The sequence below is a fragment of the Gopherus evgoodei genome, chromosome 4, assembly GCF_007399415.2.
Source record: "Gopherus evgoodei ecotype Sinaloan lineage chromosome 4, rGopEvg1_v1.p, whole genome shotgun sequence".
Taxonomy (NCBI): domain Eukaryota; kingdom Metazoa; phylum Chordata; order Testudines; family Testudinidae; genus Gopherus; species Gopherus evgoodei.
In genome coordinates, this window is record NC_044325.1 from 108,163,204 (window position 1) to 108,178,279 (window position 15,076).

The window sequence follows — 15,076 nt, forward strand, 5'->3', positions numbered from 1 at the left end:
AGTGGCCTGTCCCAAAGTTCAAGAAACAGGTCCAATCCTTCTTAGGCTTGGCCGGGTATTATGGCAATTTGTACCACACTACAGCCAAATCGCTGCCCCACTGACCGACCTGACCAAAAAAACCCAGCTCAATGCAGTTAAGTGGACTGATAAGTGTCAGAAGGCCTTTACCCAGCTTAAGGCCATGCTCATGTCTGACCCTGTGCTAAGGGCCCCGGACTTCGACAAACCATTCCTAGTAACCACAGATGCATCTGAGCATGGTATAGGAGCAGTTGTCATGCAGGAAGGACCGGATCACAACTTCCATCCTGTCAGCAATAAACTGTCTGAGAGGGAAAGTCACTGGTCAGTCAGTGAAAAGGAATACTACGCCATTATATATGCCCCGGAAAAGCTACGCCCATACGTTTGGGGACGGCAGGTCCAGCTACAAACCGACCATGCTGTGCTAAAGTGGCTTCATACTGCCAAGGGGAACAACAAAAAACTGCTTCGATGGAGTTTAGCTCTCCAAGATTTTAATTCTGAAATTCAACACATTTCAGGAGCTTCTAACAAAGTAGCTGATGCACTCTCTCATGAAAGTTTCCCAGAATCCACTGGTTGAACTTTGTCCTTGAAATGTAGAAAGTCTTGTAGTTTACATAGTTAGTAGTATATGTAAAGGTGCATGTGTTGTATTAATCTGTTTATTCTAAAGTTCTAGGAAGAAATCACCGCCAGTGAGGTTCCCCACTGTCTGCGATTTAGGTGACGTGTCATAAACAGATAGCTAAGGGTTAATGTCTCTTTCACCTCTAAAGGGTTAACCAACAGTGACCTGTAACACCTGACCAGAGGACCAATCAGGAGACAAGAAACTTTCAAATCCCGGTGGAGGGAACCTACAGGCTCTCTAATCTTCTGTTCCAATTTTGTAAGTACAAAAGTAGAAAGACAGTTTAGTCTTTTTAATTGTTTTTCTGTATTTGCAACTGTGTATCTGGCTGGTAGAGTTTTAATGTGTATTTGGGTGAAAGTATTTTAAATTGTATTTCTGCTGGAGATCTGGGAGGAGGTAAAGAGTGGGGAGGGAATGGTTTATTTCCCTTTGTTGTGAGACTCAAGGAATTTGGGTCTTGGGGTCCCCAGGGAAGGTTTTGGGAGACCAGAGTTTATCAGGTACTCAGAATCCTCATTGGTGGCAGCCTATCAGATCTAAGCTGGTAATTAAGCTTAGGGGAATTCATGCTAGTACCCATATTTTGGACGCTAAGGTCCAGGTTTGGGAATTATACTATGACAGGGGCATAGTAGTACATGTTTACCTGCCTCATAGGGTGTTGTGAGGATTAACTAATGTTTGGAAATAGCATGCATTATGTATTGTTATTTTATCACAAGCCTGGCCTGCCTCTGGGAAGGGGGTGGTTGGGAGCACTGGAACAATCTTCAGCATTTTAACAGGAAAGCTGTAGTGGTTCTATGGCCCTTTAAAAACTCAAGGGCCTTTATCATTAGTATGATGAACAGGTAGTGCCTGAACAGGCTTATTTAGCCTAAAGTCTCCCTCCTCACAGGTGGCTGGCAATCCTATGGATTTGCCTAACTGTTTCAACTCTTGTTACTGGGCAGCATAGCAGTGGTGAATTGAAACTTGTGATGTGGGCTGCTACTTCAACAAAGCAGATGAAACAAATAAGGTGCAGCCACAGAATTTATAAACTAAAACCACCTCTCTCTGCCCGGGGGATGTTTCAATTCCTCCAAATGGCAATTATTGGGCTCCACAGTCTCTCAGAACTTGGTTCTGGCACTCACAGATCTGTGAACACTATGGTTTCCCCCTGCAGACTGTGGGTTTCTGACCCTTTTATTAGAAAAAGCTATCAGTCTACAAAGAAATCTCCTCTGATTGGCTGTCCTGCCCACTCCTGAAGCAGTCAGCCCTTGTGCTTCCCAGCTAGATTCTGCTTTCTACCATCCCATCCCAGCAGGTGATGACCTTGCATTGGTTATTATACACTCCATCACCTCTTATCTGGACTATAGCAATGAAGTGTACATGGGAATGAAGCCAACAGTTTTTGGGAAACTCCAACTAGTATCAAACCTTGAAGCACATCTCCTCAGCAACACTGGCTATTGCAAGCGTAATGCCAACAGACCCTGGTTGCCAGTGGGTGGGATTGAACCTGGGACCTCTGGAGCTTAGTACATGAGCCTCTACTGCAGTGGTCCCCAACCTTTTTTGTCTGGCAGGTGCCAGACGCCGAGCCACGGAGGACCATGGCGGTGGCCGAGAATCCGCCAAAATGCCACCGACAAGCGGCAACGTCAATAGGTGTCGCCACCAAAATACTGCTGACAAGCATCATCACCCAGAGGCGTCGCTGCCTAAATGCCAACAAAAATCGGTGGCATTTCGGCGGCAACACCTCTGGATGACGCAGCTCGTCGGAGGCATTTTGGCGGATGCTCATCTGCCGGCCAGTACGTAGGTGCACGTAGATGCCCCAGCGGGCACCATGGTGCCCACGGGCACCACATTGGGGACCCCTGCTCTACCGCATGAGCTAAAAGCCAACTGGTACAGCACCAACCAAGAGTGAATTACTGTACAAAAGCAGCAAAGAATCCTGTGGCACCTTATAGACTAACAGACATTTTGGAGCATGAGCTTTCGTGGGTGAATACCCATTGCGTCAGATGCATGTAGTGGAAATTTCCAGGGGCAGGTATATATATGCAAGCAAGCTAGAGATAATGAGGTAATATACATATATATTTAATATACGCCATCATATGCCAGCAATGCCCCTCTGCTATGTACATTGGCCAAACTGGACAGTCTCTACAGAAAAGGATAAATGGACACAAATCAGATATTAGGAATGGCAATATACAAAAACCTGTAGGAGAACACTTCAACCTCCCTGGCCACACTATAGCAGACCTTAAGGTGGCCATCCTGCAGCAAACAAACTTGAGGACCAGACTTCAAAGAGAAACTGCTGAGCTTCAGTTCATCTGCAAATTTGACACCATCAGCTCAGGATTAAACAAAGACTGTGAATGGCTTGCCAACTACAAAACCAGTTTCTCCTCCCTTGGTTTTCACACCTCAACTGCTAGAACAGGGCCTCATCCTCCCTGATTGAACTACTTCATTATCTCTAGCTTGCTTGCATATATATATATATATACTTGCCCTTGGAAATTTCCACTACATGCATCTGACGAAGTGGGTATTCACCCACAAAAGCTCATGCTCCAAAACGTCTGTTAGTCTATAAGGTGCCACAGGATTCTTTGCTGCTTTTACAGATCCAGACTAACATGGCTACCCCTCTGTTACTGTACAAAGTATCATTGTGGGGGTGTATTGGATAACTGGATCCTGAGAAAAAAATGCAGATATAACTACTCCAACTCCACCAGAGAGGTCCCTTGGGGCCATCTGCCTGTCCCAAGTCAGGATAAAGGAGGAGGGTTGGGTGTGGGGCTAGCAACTCCACCCCCTAAAAAAATCAACCTGCTACAGAAACGCCAAAAATAGAGACAACAAAGACTTTTACCCTGGAAAAACAAGGGTCTTCAATTCGAAGATGCATGACGCTGGGTGGTAAAAGCCATCAGGAAGCCACTAAGCTGATTACCCTTCTTGCAACCAGGAGGATTACCATAGGCACATGGAATGTGAGGACCATGTACGAGTCAGGAAAGACGGCGCAGGTTGCAGCAGAGATGAGGAGCAACAACCTGACCCTATTAGGCATTAGCGAGGAGGAAGAAATCAGAAGGAGAAGGTGGGGTTGGATAGGACACACACTATGCAAGCAGCCAACTAACATCACCAGACAGGCACTGCGGTGGAACCCCCAAGGCAAGTGGAAAAGAGGCCGTCCAAGAAACACCTGGCGACGTGACCTTCAGGCTGATAGCAAAAAAATGGGCTATACCTGGAACCAGTTAGAACGAATGGCCCAGGATAGAGGACTCTGGAGATCTGTTGTTGGCGGCCCATACCCCGATTGGGGTGATGGGCATGAGTGAGTGATAACTACTCCCCCCATGAATTATAGATCTCAAGCATCCCTCCACACCCAAACTGTCAGACATCAGCAGTTTTATTGCTTTCAACCCCTTTTACTGTATTGTTGCATACTACTGCCAACACTGTAGAGCAGACTTATTAATTGCTTTCTCTCTTTTTCTCTAAGTGATCTCAGTGCCACTAGCTGGGACAGAACAAAACACCCAGAAGGTGTGTGGGTTACACAAGGACCAAAACCCTGCCAGAACTAAACACTCCACTGCATACACAATTCTCTGCCTGGTGAGAGAATGAGAGAAAGAACAAACTACACATGCCAGATGTCAGGAACACCACTTAATTCATTACTGTAGGGTGCTCAGGTACTACTGTGATAAGAACAGAATGAGAAATTATGTAGAATAGACTAGAAAAACGGAGTGATGGGAGCTGGGGTTTTAGTTTATGGCCCTCTCTAATCCATATAGTATTAATGATAGCAAATGGGGAACATCAGCAAAGCACATGATCTCACAGAAGATGCACCCAATACAGCTCTTGAATGTACTTAGAAGAGGTCAAGAGAAAAGGAATTCTATTCTCTAGCTGTCCTGGGCTCACTCCATCTATTTGTGTGAGTAAAGAGGTCTTTCAAGGTCTTTCAGAGCTCATCCTGCTAATTAACAACACTAGAGATGAGGCTGAATCTCAAAATTCAGATCTAGATTTCAAACATCCCATAGTTTGGGCCCATGGTTTTGCTTTGACCCATTATGGGAACAGGGATGGCAGAAGGGCTGAGAGGGCAGCTCTGAAGTTTAGATCAAAATCCTGGGCAGATTCTGAACTTCTCCAGTGTTTGGGAGGGGTCTTTGTATTGAAGATTTTGGCCACATTTCTAGATAGTACAGCTCAATACAGGCTGAAATTAGATAGCTTGAATGAGAATAAGGGACATGGGTTATGACTGAGGATGCTAACTGGATGCAATGTAGTAAAGAAGAGGCTAAGGGGACATGATCAGAATCAACAAGTAACAGTATACTGTATGAAGAAAGAAAGGGAATTATTAATAGCCTCAGAGAGTGGTAGACTAAGGAAATCAATGCTTTAGGAAAAAAAACAACAACCTTTGATGCACCTCTTACCTGCTGCTGTCTAAGTGAGTACTTTGTCGTATACAGAATAGGGATAAACTTAGCATCATCTATGACACAACAAAAGGTCCAGTTACAAGAGTGAATTACTGTACAAAGTATCATTGTGGGGGTGTATTAGATAATTGGATCCTGAGAAAAAATGCAAATATAACTTCTCCCCCCATGAATTATAGATCTCAAGTGTCCTTCCACACCCAAACTGTGAGGCACCAGCAGTTCTATTGCTTTTAACCACTTTTACTGTACTATTGCATATTTTTTCGTATTTTCTGCGGAGCACCTATCCCACCCTGATCTTTGTGATGGCAGAGAAAGAGCAGAGTTGAAATTGAGTTGTTTCAATGTATATTAGAGATAGGAAAATATTTCATCAGAGCTCCAGGCATGAACACCTGACACCTTAAGGCTGTAATGTATCTCTTTCTATCTCCAATCCACTTTAGTCTCCAGAACTATTACTTAATAGGGAGCTGGAATTGCAACTTTTGAGACTAAGTGGTTATTGCTTTAAATATGGAGAGAGAGCAATTTCCTTAGAGTTGCACCTGCTATTCTCAGGAAAAAAAAATGCAGTAATGAAATATTATCAGCAGAGGTTTCATTGTTAGTAATAAAACAAACCCTGTATCAGTTGTTCATATTTGCAGTACATTGTGCCACATTTCAGCTATGTATTCATCTCAAATCACCCAATTCACTGGTCCTTAGTACCAAAATAATCCAGCAAACAAAAAGGAAAGGCACATGGATAATTCATTAACAGATAACAGAGACCCACTCAGGTTATTTCAAGAATGGAAAAACTCAGTATTTTATTATGAAATAATCAGTATTTTATTTACAGGTAATTTACATAATTAGAAAATGAGTAATACAATTGCACTTTGAAAGGCTTCACTTTATCTTATTATTTATCGGCTTGTACAAAAGAAGCAAACACACTGTCTTCTTGCTCCAAAAGAACCTCAGGCTTATCATACTCCAAAATATCCCCTCTCTTCATTACAATGACTAAGTCTGCATTCAGAATAGTGTGTACCCTGTGCTGAAAAGTAAACAAATGAAACACAAGTTCAGTGTATTGATTATAACTGTGCAAGATAAGACAGAAATCAGAAATTCTAGAAATCAGTATTCCTATCAAAGTTCAAGCTTGATGGAGATGACTTAATTCCATTTAGTGAAAGCTCATTACTATGCCAATTATGTAGATATATATTTAGACTCTAATCCTGAAACTGACTCCATGGGTGTGGATCCCTGTAACCCATGCATAGTCAATGGAGCTCTGTGCAAGCCTGGGAATCTGCACGCATGGAATCACCTGCAGAGTCAGGGCTACAGATGCACTTTTACTGTATTTTGATATTGCTAAATACGGATTAGACAAATATGGCCCTTTTCCTACAATTTATCACTTCATCTTTATTAGGATGACTGTGTTTCTAAAGCAAATGCAGCTGCTGAGATTACATTTACAACTGGGGTTGTAGTAAACTGGGTTTATTTAAAAATATTTGTGTATGAATTGTGTATTTTAAAACCTGTTATAGAACCCAGAGACTAATAAAAATGTGTGCGCACTGGCAACTTTAAAAAAAGACAAACACAACCAAAAAACCTTCCCTCCACACATCCCCAAACAAACAAAACAAGGAACTCAAATGCAAAAAACTCAGTGCAACACTACCTAAAAATGTTAATGAAGAGAAGTCATGAAATTCTAAATTAAGATTCCTGCAGCAATTATATATTAACCACATTCAATGTGTATAAAATAACACTGTGTACACTAATACGTAATATTACATACATGCAAGAAGGCCAAGTTATGATTTCTATAGTAACTCTAACTATGAATTTCCTGACTTTTGTTTGCAAAAAATGTCAATCATAATATAGCTTTAACATTTTAAAAATATATAATAACCTCTTATTTCATTGCCCAAAGACCCATTTATTTTTAGAAAATAAAGGACTGAAAGATATTTATCAATAATGACGTGACTGTCAAGTACATTTCTTTGGTTCAGTTCAAAATCTTCTCTTTATTAGCTAATTCTAATTATTACTGTTTGAGATAATTTCTAATCATTTTAAAATACATATGCTAATAAATTTGATATATTTAACAATAAAACCAAATAATATTTTTAAAGTTGCTAAAATGCTTATTTAACTTATCCAACAACTAATTACTACTATCCAACAGTAAAACTCTATTGTCATTTTTGTTCTTAAATTAAACTGTATGATGGCTTAATAAGGGCCAAATTTTATTCCCAGATAGGCATGTACAATTCCCATTGAAGATAGTGGAGTTAAACCACAGTTGAATTTGGCCTAAAATGAATGTCACAGAAAATACACAATATCCTTATATATGGTCCTTTGAAGTCAATGGTAATTACTATTGTTAAACACATTTCAGGATTATGCGTTAAATATTTAAAATACAAATATATGATCTACTTTCTAAATGGTTTAAATGGAAAATAAATGTAATTTTTAATTAAATAAGTGCCATATTAGAAAGCAACAGACTAGAGAATCAGAGAAATTAACAAAGTACATGATGCATTGTTTTACATTTCAGGTACTTGTTTGCATTTGAAGAAGCCACATAGAGTGTACTTACTGCTATGGTTACCACAGTACGGTCTGCAAACGCAGTCATTACAACTTTCTGAAGAATGTTCTCCTACATAAAGGAAAAACAATTATTATTTTAAAATAACAGATTCTACAGTGATGGGCATAAAAATAAAAACAAGTGTCAAACAATACTAAGTTTTTTTTAATAACAATAAAAATATCAGAAATTAATAGCATGCTAAATTAGGGTATTCTAGAAAGATCATCCAGAATGAGCCGAATTCTGTGAGCAACCCCAACTTATTGAATTTTGATACTACTACTTAGTTAGCTCTTACATAGCACTTTTCCTTTACTGACCCCAAGGCACTTTACAAAGAAGGGACATATCACTATGTCTGTTTTAAAGTTGAAGACTATGTTTTAAATCATGTTGTTGCAAAGGAATATTCACTTTGCTGCCAATCCTGCTCCATTCTGGTATTCATGCTGTGCATTCTTTCTGTCCCGCTGAAAGCAATGGAACGTTATGATATACTTGATACAGCTGACAGCACTGGAGGTGTGTTTTGCTAGATGTACCTGGCCAGTACAACAGCAAAGGAGGTCTTTAAGACAGTCTTAAAATACTTAGCTGTCCTCACAGCATGTTCACCCAGGGTTCTCGTGCCCCAGTGAATGTACTGCTTGTTTAATACATCAACATTCAAAATGTGTTTTAACTGGTCTGTGGGTAACTGCAACCTTGGCTCTCAGCACCACAGTCTCAAGGCTCTACACAACAGTAACTTACACCAACTGATACTAAAGATTTTTATTTATTCTAATAAACCACTACAATAATTTTCTGCACTTATGTACTGCCTTCCTTCTGAGGATCTCAACATACCTTATGACAGTCTTTGATAACAGAGTTTAACGTAACTGGGAACAAATCAGCTTAGAATATTCTATTGTTTTTGGCTAAGACCAGCCACGGCAGTACTAGTGTGCAGTTTATCTTCTACTAGGGACTCTAGCTTGCACTTGCAGGAGAATAGATGCAGTGATCTAACAGGTCTTTTTTATTTCTTATTTATTTACTTGACCTTACTTTCAGCCCCCTGCAGGGAGAAAACTTCATCACTTGTTTTCTCCATCATGCTGAAGCATTCACCAAGAAACTTGATATGCTTGGCTAGTACAAGTTGGAGGAGGCATAACATTACCAGCCAAGTTTGTCCTCAACTGATCATCATAGCTAAGCCTCTGAAGGACTTATTTACTTTAGAAAACTGAACTGTCAATACAAAAACATTTGCACCAATGCTTCAATTTAGTATATAGTGAGGGACTATCAACCCCTAGTAAGATAGATTTGTCAGACTAGTTAACAGTGACTCTCATATATGGTCAATGTCTATGATGGAGCCAGCTTGTAAACACACTTGCAAGAAAACGTGTGTTCACACAATATTAAGTAGAAATATTTTACATAAGTTTCATCTCTGGTTACTAACAATAGTGTGGCTACCCTATCTGAAAAATCATGTGCCATATAAAAAAACTTGAAACTCTGAACTCACGGTTGCCATGTCAATAGATGCTGTGGCTTCATCCATGATGAAGATACTTGTCTTCCGCACAAATGCCCGTGCTAAGCAGAACAGCTGTCTTTGCCCCTGGCTAAAATTTTCTCCACCTTCTGTGACTATGGCATCTGGACAACAAAAATAATATTTAGGCTGTTGCGGGGGAGGGGAGCACAGAGAGCGTGTTCACAAAGAAAGATCTCATACTTATGTTAAGAATTTTTAAGATAATTATTTATAGGTCTTAAGTTGCTGGTGCCCAGTTCTGCCACCTTTACTCACATTGAGTAGTAACACTGGTTTCAGCAGCATTACTCATGAAGTAAGTTACTATTCATCATGAGGATGGCAGAACAGGACATTGTTATTTTCAAAATTGATACATCTTATGCACAGAAATGAAAACCCAAAGCCCATCACACATATAGTTAAATGTAGCTCTTCATATAAATAAAAATGGACATACTGTTCTAACATGTCTGAAGTAACAGCATAAAAAGAACTATGCCAAGTAAATAAGAAACTGAAATATTACAGGGAACCCTCCCCTCCAACATATTTTGATGTAAATCAAATGTAAAGGGGAGAAATTAATATGTGAAATGTGTCTTTCTGTTTTGTAAACCTGCCACAATGCCTGTGTAAAGCACTCTAACCTAATTTGTTGATACATCTCTTGCAAACCAGACAACTAATCCCTGGAAGATCTCCCTTCTCCTACAAATTTGGTTGATTGTCTCATTTTATCTAGCTTACCCCGATGGCGAATAACTTCTGTGTATACACATTAAATTGAGGAAAAGGAAATGCTGTTAAAAATGTGACTGACTTCAAAGGAACTTGTCAGAACAACTAGTTGTTACAAGCTATTTTAAATGGAGTTGTATCTTGTTGCCTTCTTGAAGGAAAACAACTTTATGTGAGACAGCACCGACTGCTTGTGGGCCCAACCCTGCAGTCCCAACTCAGGCAAAATCCTACTGGAATCAAAAAGAGCTTTGTCTGAATAAGGTCAGCAGGATCAGACTCTTTGTGCACAAAAAGAAAGGTACAGCAGGTGTCATGCAGCATGAAGAATGACAATAAAAGACAAGTGATATGCATTTTCCAAGAGCAGATTGATTTGAAATCCCAAATGTATCCCTTGTAATATTACACATTTGAATACTACTAGTTACCTGGGATGTCCTCAATAGAGATTAAAGTCATTGAGCTTTTGAACTGTTTGGAACTATGCTCCATGACTGCACAGTCAGCTGTTGGATATGATTAAGAATGCGCTAGGCATACAATGGGTGATTAGGCTACCTAAAATTCATGTTCAGGATTTTTTTTAAAAAAATGGATAGGACTAGTATTGATAAATGCATAAGAAAGGCAAAGTTTTGCTCTCACTAACTTCAGTGAGGTAGAACAGGTGTAACCAAGAGCAGGATTTAGCTTATGATGTTACCATTGTTGTTGTTTGTTGAGCTTGGACAGTGTGCTCAGCCTTGTGCAGAGCAGAGTATGAGATAGTCCCTGTTCCAAGGTGTTTACAATGCTGTGTTTTGTAATGTATTGTACATTTCATACTTGATTTTATTTTATTAAAAACAGCTGTCTGGATCAGTCTATAGAGTACATTTCATTCAGCACACAATACTTGTTTCATTTGCCTATTCTAAGATTTATTTTATGTGTCTGAGTACTGCACTCAAGTACTTAAATGCATTTGCAATAGTGAAAGTAGCTTACAAGAAATGCTGGAATTCTAAAGGAGACCTAACTACCCTACAGAAATCCAAGGGCATTGCTCTTTCAAGGGAAAAAATAATCTGGGGAAATGCTGCCTTCTGGCGCATACTGGAACACAGTGCAGCACTCACAAACAATTCCATGAATACCGACATGATTTTAACATGTTTATATGACAGACTGTATCTCTCTCTCTAGTATATCTATTCACAGTACTACTCCAACCATGCAGTATTATTTGAATATATTACATAGGTGGGTTGCTAGACTTATTTCATGTCCTGAAACAGGGTCTTTCTTCGATTTTGTGTGTGGATTGGGGCATTATATCCCACTGCCAGCTTATATGTCCATCTTTTTTTTCCATCCCATAAGACGATCATTTTCTCTAATTTGTTTTATATTTCCATTTGCAACCTCCTTAATATTTCAATTACCTTTATATCTGTTTGCATACACTTGACTTATTAGTGTACGCAAACAGTGAGTGGCGTACCATGACATTTTTAGTAAGGAATACAATTCTACACCATGCTGCGTGGAGGATGCCATTTTGTTCTAGAAAACTGTGTACTTTGTGTGTGTTTGGAGGCTGGAAGGAATTATCCCACAGACACAGCTGGTCAGGGCTTTCGTATTCTTGTAGAAAGTATTTTTGGGGCATGCAATGCATGTGTTGCATACATAGACAGCATGCCACTGGCCACAGGACTAGAGACCAAGAGCGAAAATCTGGCCTTACTGAAGTCAATGGGAGTTTTGCCATTGACCTCAATAGGAGTTTAATTGACATCCCAGGGGCAGTCATTTATAGCTTTACCCAGGCTAGAGGTAAAACAGGAGAGGGAGTTGGCTGGGTCCCAGCATATCTATCTGATTTCATACAGGGCCCCACAAAACCTTGGGCCAGCCTGCCTGATATTAAGTGGCTTCAGTAACAGCCATTTTGCTGTAAGTTACTAACTAAATGTTAAACAGAAATGAATTTAACCCTGGAAGCATTTTCCCAAAGCAAAAAGAAGCATTACCTAGACCCCCTGGTAGTGCTTTCACCACATGTTTGAGTTGTGCTATTTCCAAGGCTTCCCACAGCATACTGTCTGTGCATTTCTTTTCTGGATCCAAGTTAAACCTAAGATTCAATACAGTTAAAAGTTAACTATCAACATCAAATTCACCCATACACCTTTATATTTGTATGGTTAAAAACAAACACACACATAATTATATAGATGGATTAAACAATTTGGGCCTGATTCTGATCTCACCTCAATCCAAGTCAGGAACAGCTCCATGGAAGTCAGTGGATTTGCTCTGAATTTATACCAGTGAAACTGAGATCAGAATCTGACCCTTTGAATCCAACATGGCCCCCTTTTAGTTTTTACAATACCAGTTTGTGGTACACAGAATGATCAGCATCATGCTGAACTATGAAACACAAAAGGGCATCACCATAGCAGAACAGTAGCTATGAATTACTCAACAGTTGTTATCAACCACTCTGAGTGCATCCTTAGCCTATCATCACCCGAAATAGGCAGCGATAAGTGCTAATCTCCTTCATGTCATATCATGTTGCTTAAAATATAACATGATATTCAGGAATAAAAGACTTGCAGCAGCAAATGTGATCTTTGGTTCACTTTTTACTGCTAGTGTACATGTGGTGAATGTCCAGTGTTGGCCTAAATAAAATCTTGAATAAGTAAACAAACAAAACAAATATATACTGCCATTTTATCTTCTGATATAAAGAATTCATGTCCTATTCAAGCGAGTACAGGAAATAATCTGCCTCAGGAGAAGTCTCATGGAATCAATAAAACTTCAGCAGTTTATAAGTCATTATAAATGAAACTCCACTCTAACCACTTTAATGCCCAAATTAGCGTACATAGGCAATATAACAATTTATTAAGGGTCAGATTGTCCCTTTTTGTGGAAAATGTCATAGGAGGGGATGGCATTTGTTGGAAACTCTGAAGTTCTCTTCTCTGAGTTTCCATTTCACCTTCCCCACATAGGAAAGAGGTTTTAAACTCATGGAGGAGGGAAAGGGGCAAGGTCCTGGAAACCTAACAGAGCACTAAGCTCCAAGCCAACAGAACCTGAACCGTCTTTGCATTGCTTCCCTGGTTCCCTTTCACTCTCCTTTGTTACATACCATGGCACCCCCCCCCCCACCTACATCTTCCCCACTTCACCTCTAAAGGGCTGGTTAATGCCAGTCTCACAATTTCCTGAGCTGACTCTGGCTGGCTAACCCACTGGGTCCTGAGGATAGCAGGTCATAGACAGTGACTAGTCCCAGGTCCCACCTTAAGGAGAAATCTCTGCCAAACTGGAGTGTTGACCAGGTGCAGTTGCTCTAGAAGGGCTACCTGGGCTCCGAGGAGGATGTGGGGAGGAGAACATAGAAAAGATGAATCAAAGGTAGTGGAGCATGAGGCCTCTTACCTGCATAGTTTGTTGCTGCTCTCTCTGTGAAAATCATAATCTGGGATAACACAAATCCTAACTGTTTCTTGTTGTCTGTGCTTTATGCTTACCGGATTGTACCGCTGAACAAAATAGGATCTTGAAGAATGATTGACAGCCTGGATCTTAGCGTCTGTAAAGGGAGCTTTGCAATGTCTATGCCATCAATGATAATCCTCCCTATTCAAAAGATCATTGAGAGTCTGCTAGATTGTTCATCACATCATATAGCTAGCAACCAACAACACAACTTGATTTTAGTTTGTATTATATTACAGAGAAGCATGCAAGACTAACCTTTGGGCTACATATTACTTTATTCACCAGTGAAATGAGTTACTGCTAAGCAGAAAGTGCAATTCCCTTGAGACTAAATCATGGCAGATGCCGGTTATATTTTATGAATATTATATGTCCCATCTGGTTGGTTGTTGATTATTGTGTTGTTTGCTATAGGATTATAAGGGGTTAATTCAAGCAGAAGTTAGGCACACAGGAGAGGGTACAATAGCTTCAGATAGCCCTATTTACCATACTTAATGGACAATGCAGGTGTCAATCACTTTGATGTTTTACATCTAGCTATGCTGATGAGTTGAACAGTATGGCTTGGCAAGGGTGGGGTGGGAAAACAGGCAGCAAACTGGAACAAAGAACTTTCTCAGGAAGGCTAAAGAGACATCCCTGCAGCACAGGGTGCTGGGGAACAGACAGAAACCCCGTCCCCCAACCTTTAGGGTTTCAGTCTGCTCCCCAGCACTCTCTGGGATGTTTGGGTTAAGCTCCACCTACATAAGCTTTAGGTTAGGTAAGGTATGTGTGTAAACTCATAGACTCATAGACTCTAGGACTGGAAGGGACCTCGAGAGGTCATCGAGTCCAGTCCCCTGCCTTCATGGCAGGACCAAATACTGTCTAGACCATCCCTAACAGACATTTATCTAACCTACTCTTAAATATCTCCAGAGATGGAGATTCCACAACCTCCCTAGGCAATTTATTCCAGTGTTTAACTACCCTGACAGTTAGGAACTTTTTCCTAATGTCCAACCTAAATCTCCCTTGCTGCAGTTTAAGCCCATTGCTTCTTGTTTTATCATTGGAGGCTAAGGTGAACAAGTTTTCTCCCTCCTCCTGATAACACCCTTTTAGATCCCTGAAAACTGCTATCAGGTCCCCTCTCAGTCTTGTCTTTTTCAAACTAAACAAACCCAATTCCTTCAGCCTTCCTTCATAGGTCATGTTCTCAAGACCTTTAATCATTCTTGTTGCTCTTCTCTGGACCCTCTCCAATTTCTCCACATCTTTCTTGAAATGCGGTGCCCAGAACTGGACAGAATACTCCAGTTGAGGCCTAACCAGCGCAGAGTAAAGCGGAAGAATGACTTCTCGTGTCTTGTTTACAACACACCTGTTAATGCATCCCAGAATCATGTTTGCTTTTTTTGCAACAGTATCACACTGTTGACTCATATTAAGCTTGTGGTCTACTATGACCCCTAGATCTCTTTCTG

General features: G+C 40.3%; 1 protein-coding gene across 2 annotated transcripts in view; it reads right to left on the reverse strand.

The window, feature by feature from the left end:
- Window positions 1-6,028: 6,028 nt before the first annotated feature.
- ABCC8 (ATP binding cassette subfamily C member 8) overlaps window positions 6,029-15,076 on the reverse strand; it is a 134,099-nt gene continuing 125,051 nt past the window's right edge. For both annotated transcript variants that reach the window (XM_030560496.1, XM_030560495.1), the window contains exons 35-39: window positions 13,634-13,742; window positions 12,110-12,213; window positions 9,339-9,472; window positions 7,817-7,879; window positions 6,029-6,223 (exon numbers count right to left, since the gene is read on the reverse strand). In XM_030560496.1, the coding sequence (XP_030416356.1) occupies window positions 6,086-6,223; window positions 7,817-7,879; window positions 9,339-9,472; window positions 12,110-12,213; window positions 13,634-13,742 (548 nt within the window). In that variant the 3' untranslated portion in view covers window positions 6,029-6,085. The remainder of the gene's footprint in view (window positions 6,224-7,816; window positions 7,880-9,338; window positions 9,473-12,109; window positions 12,214-13,633; window positions 13,743-15,076) is intronic.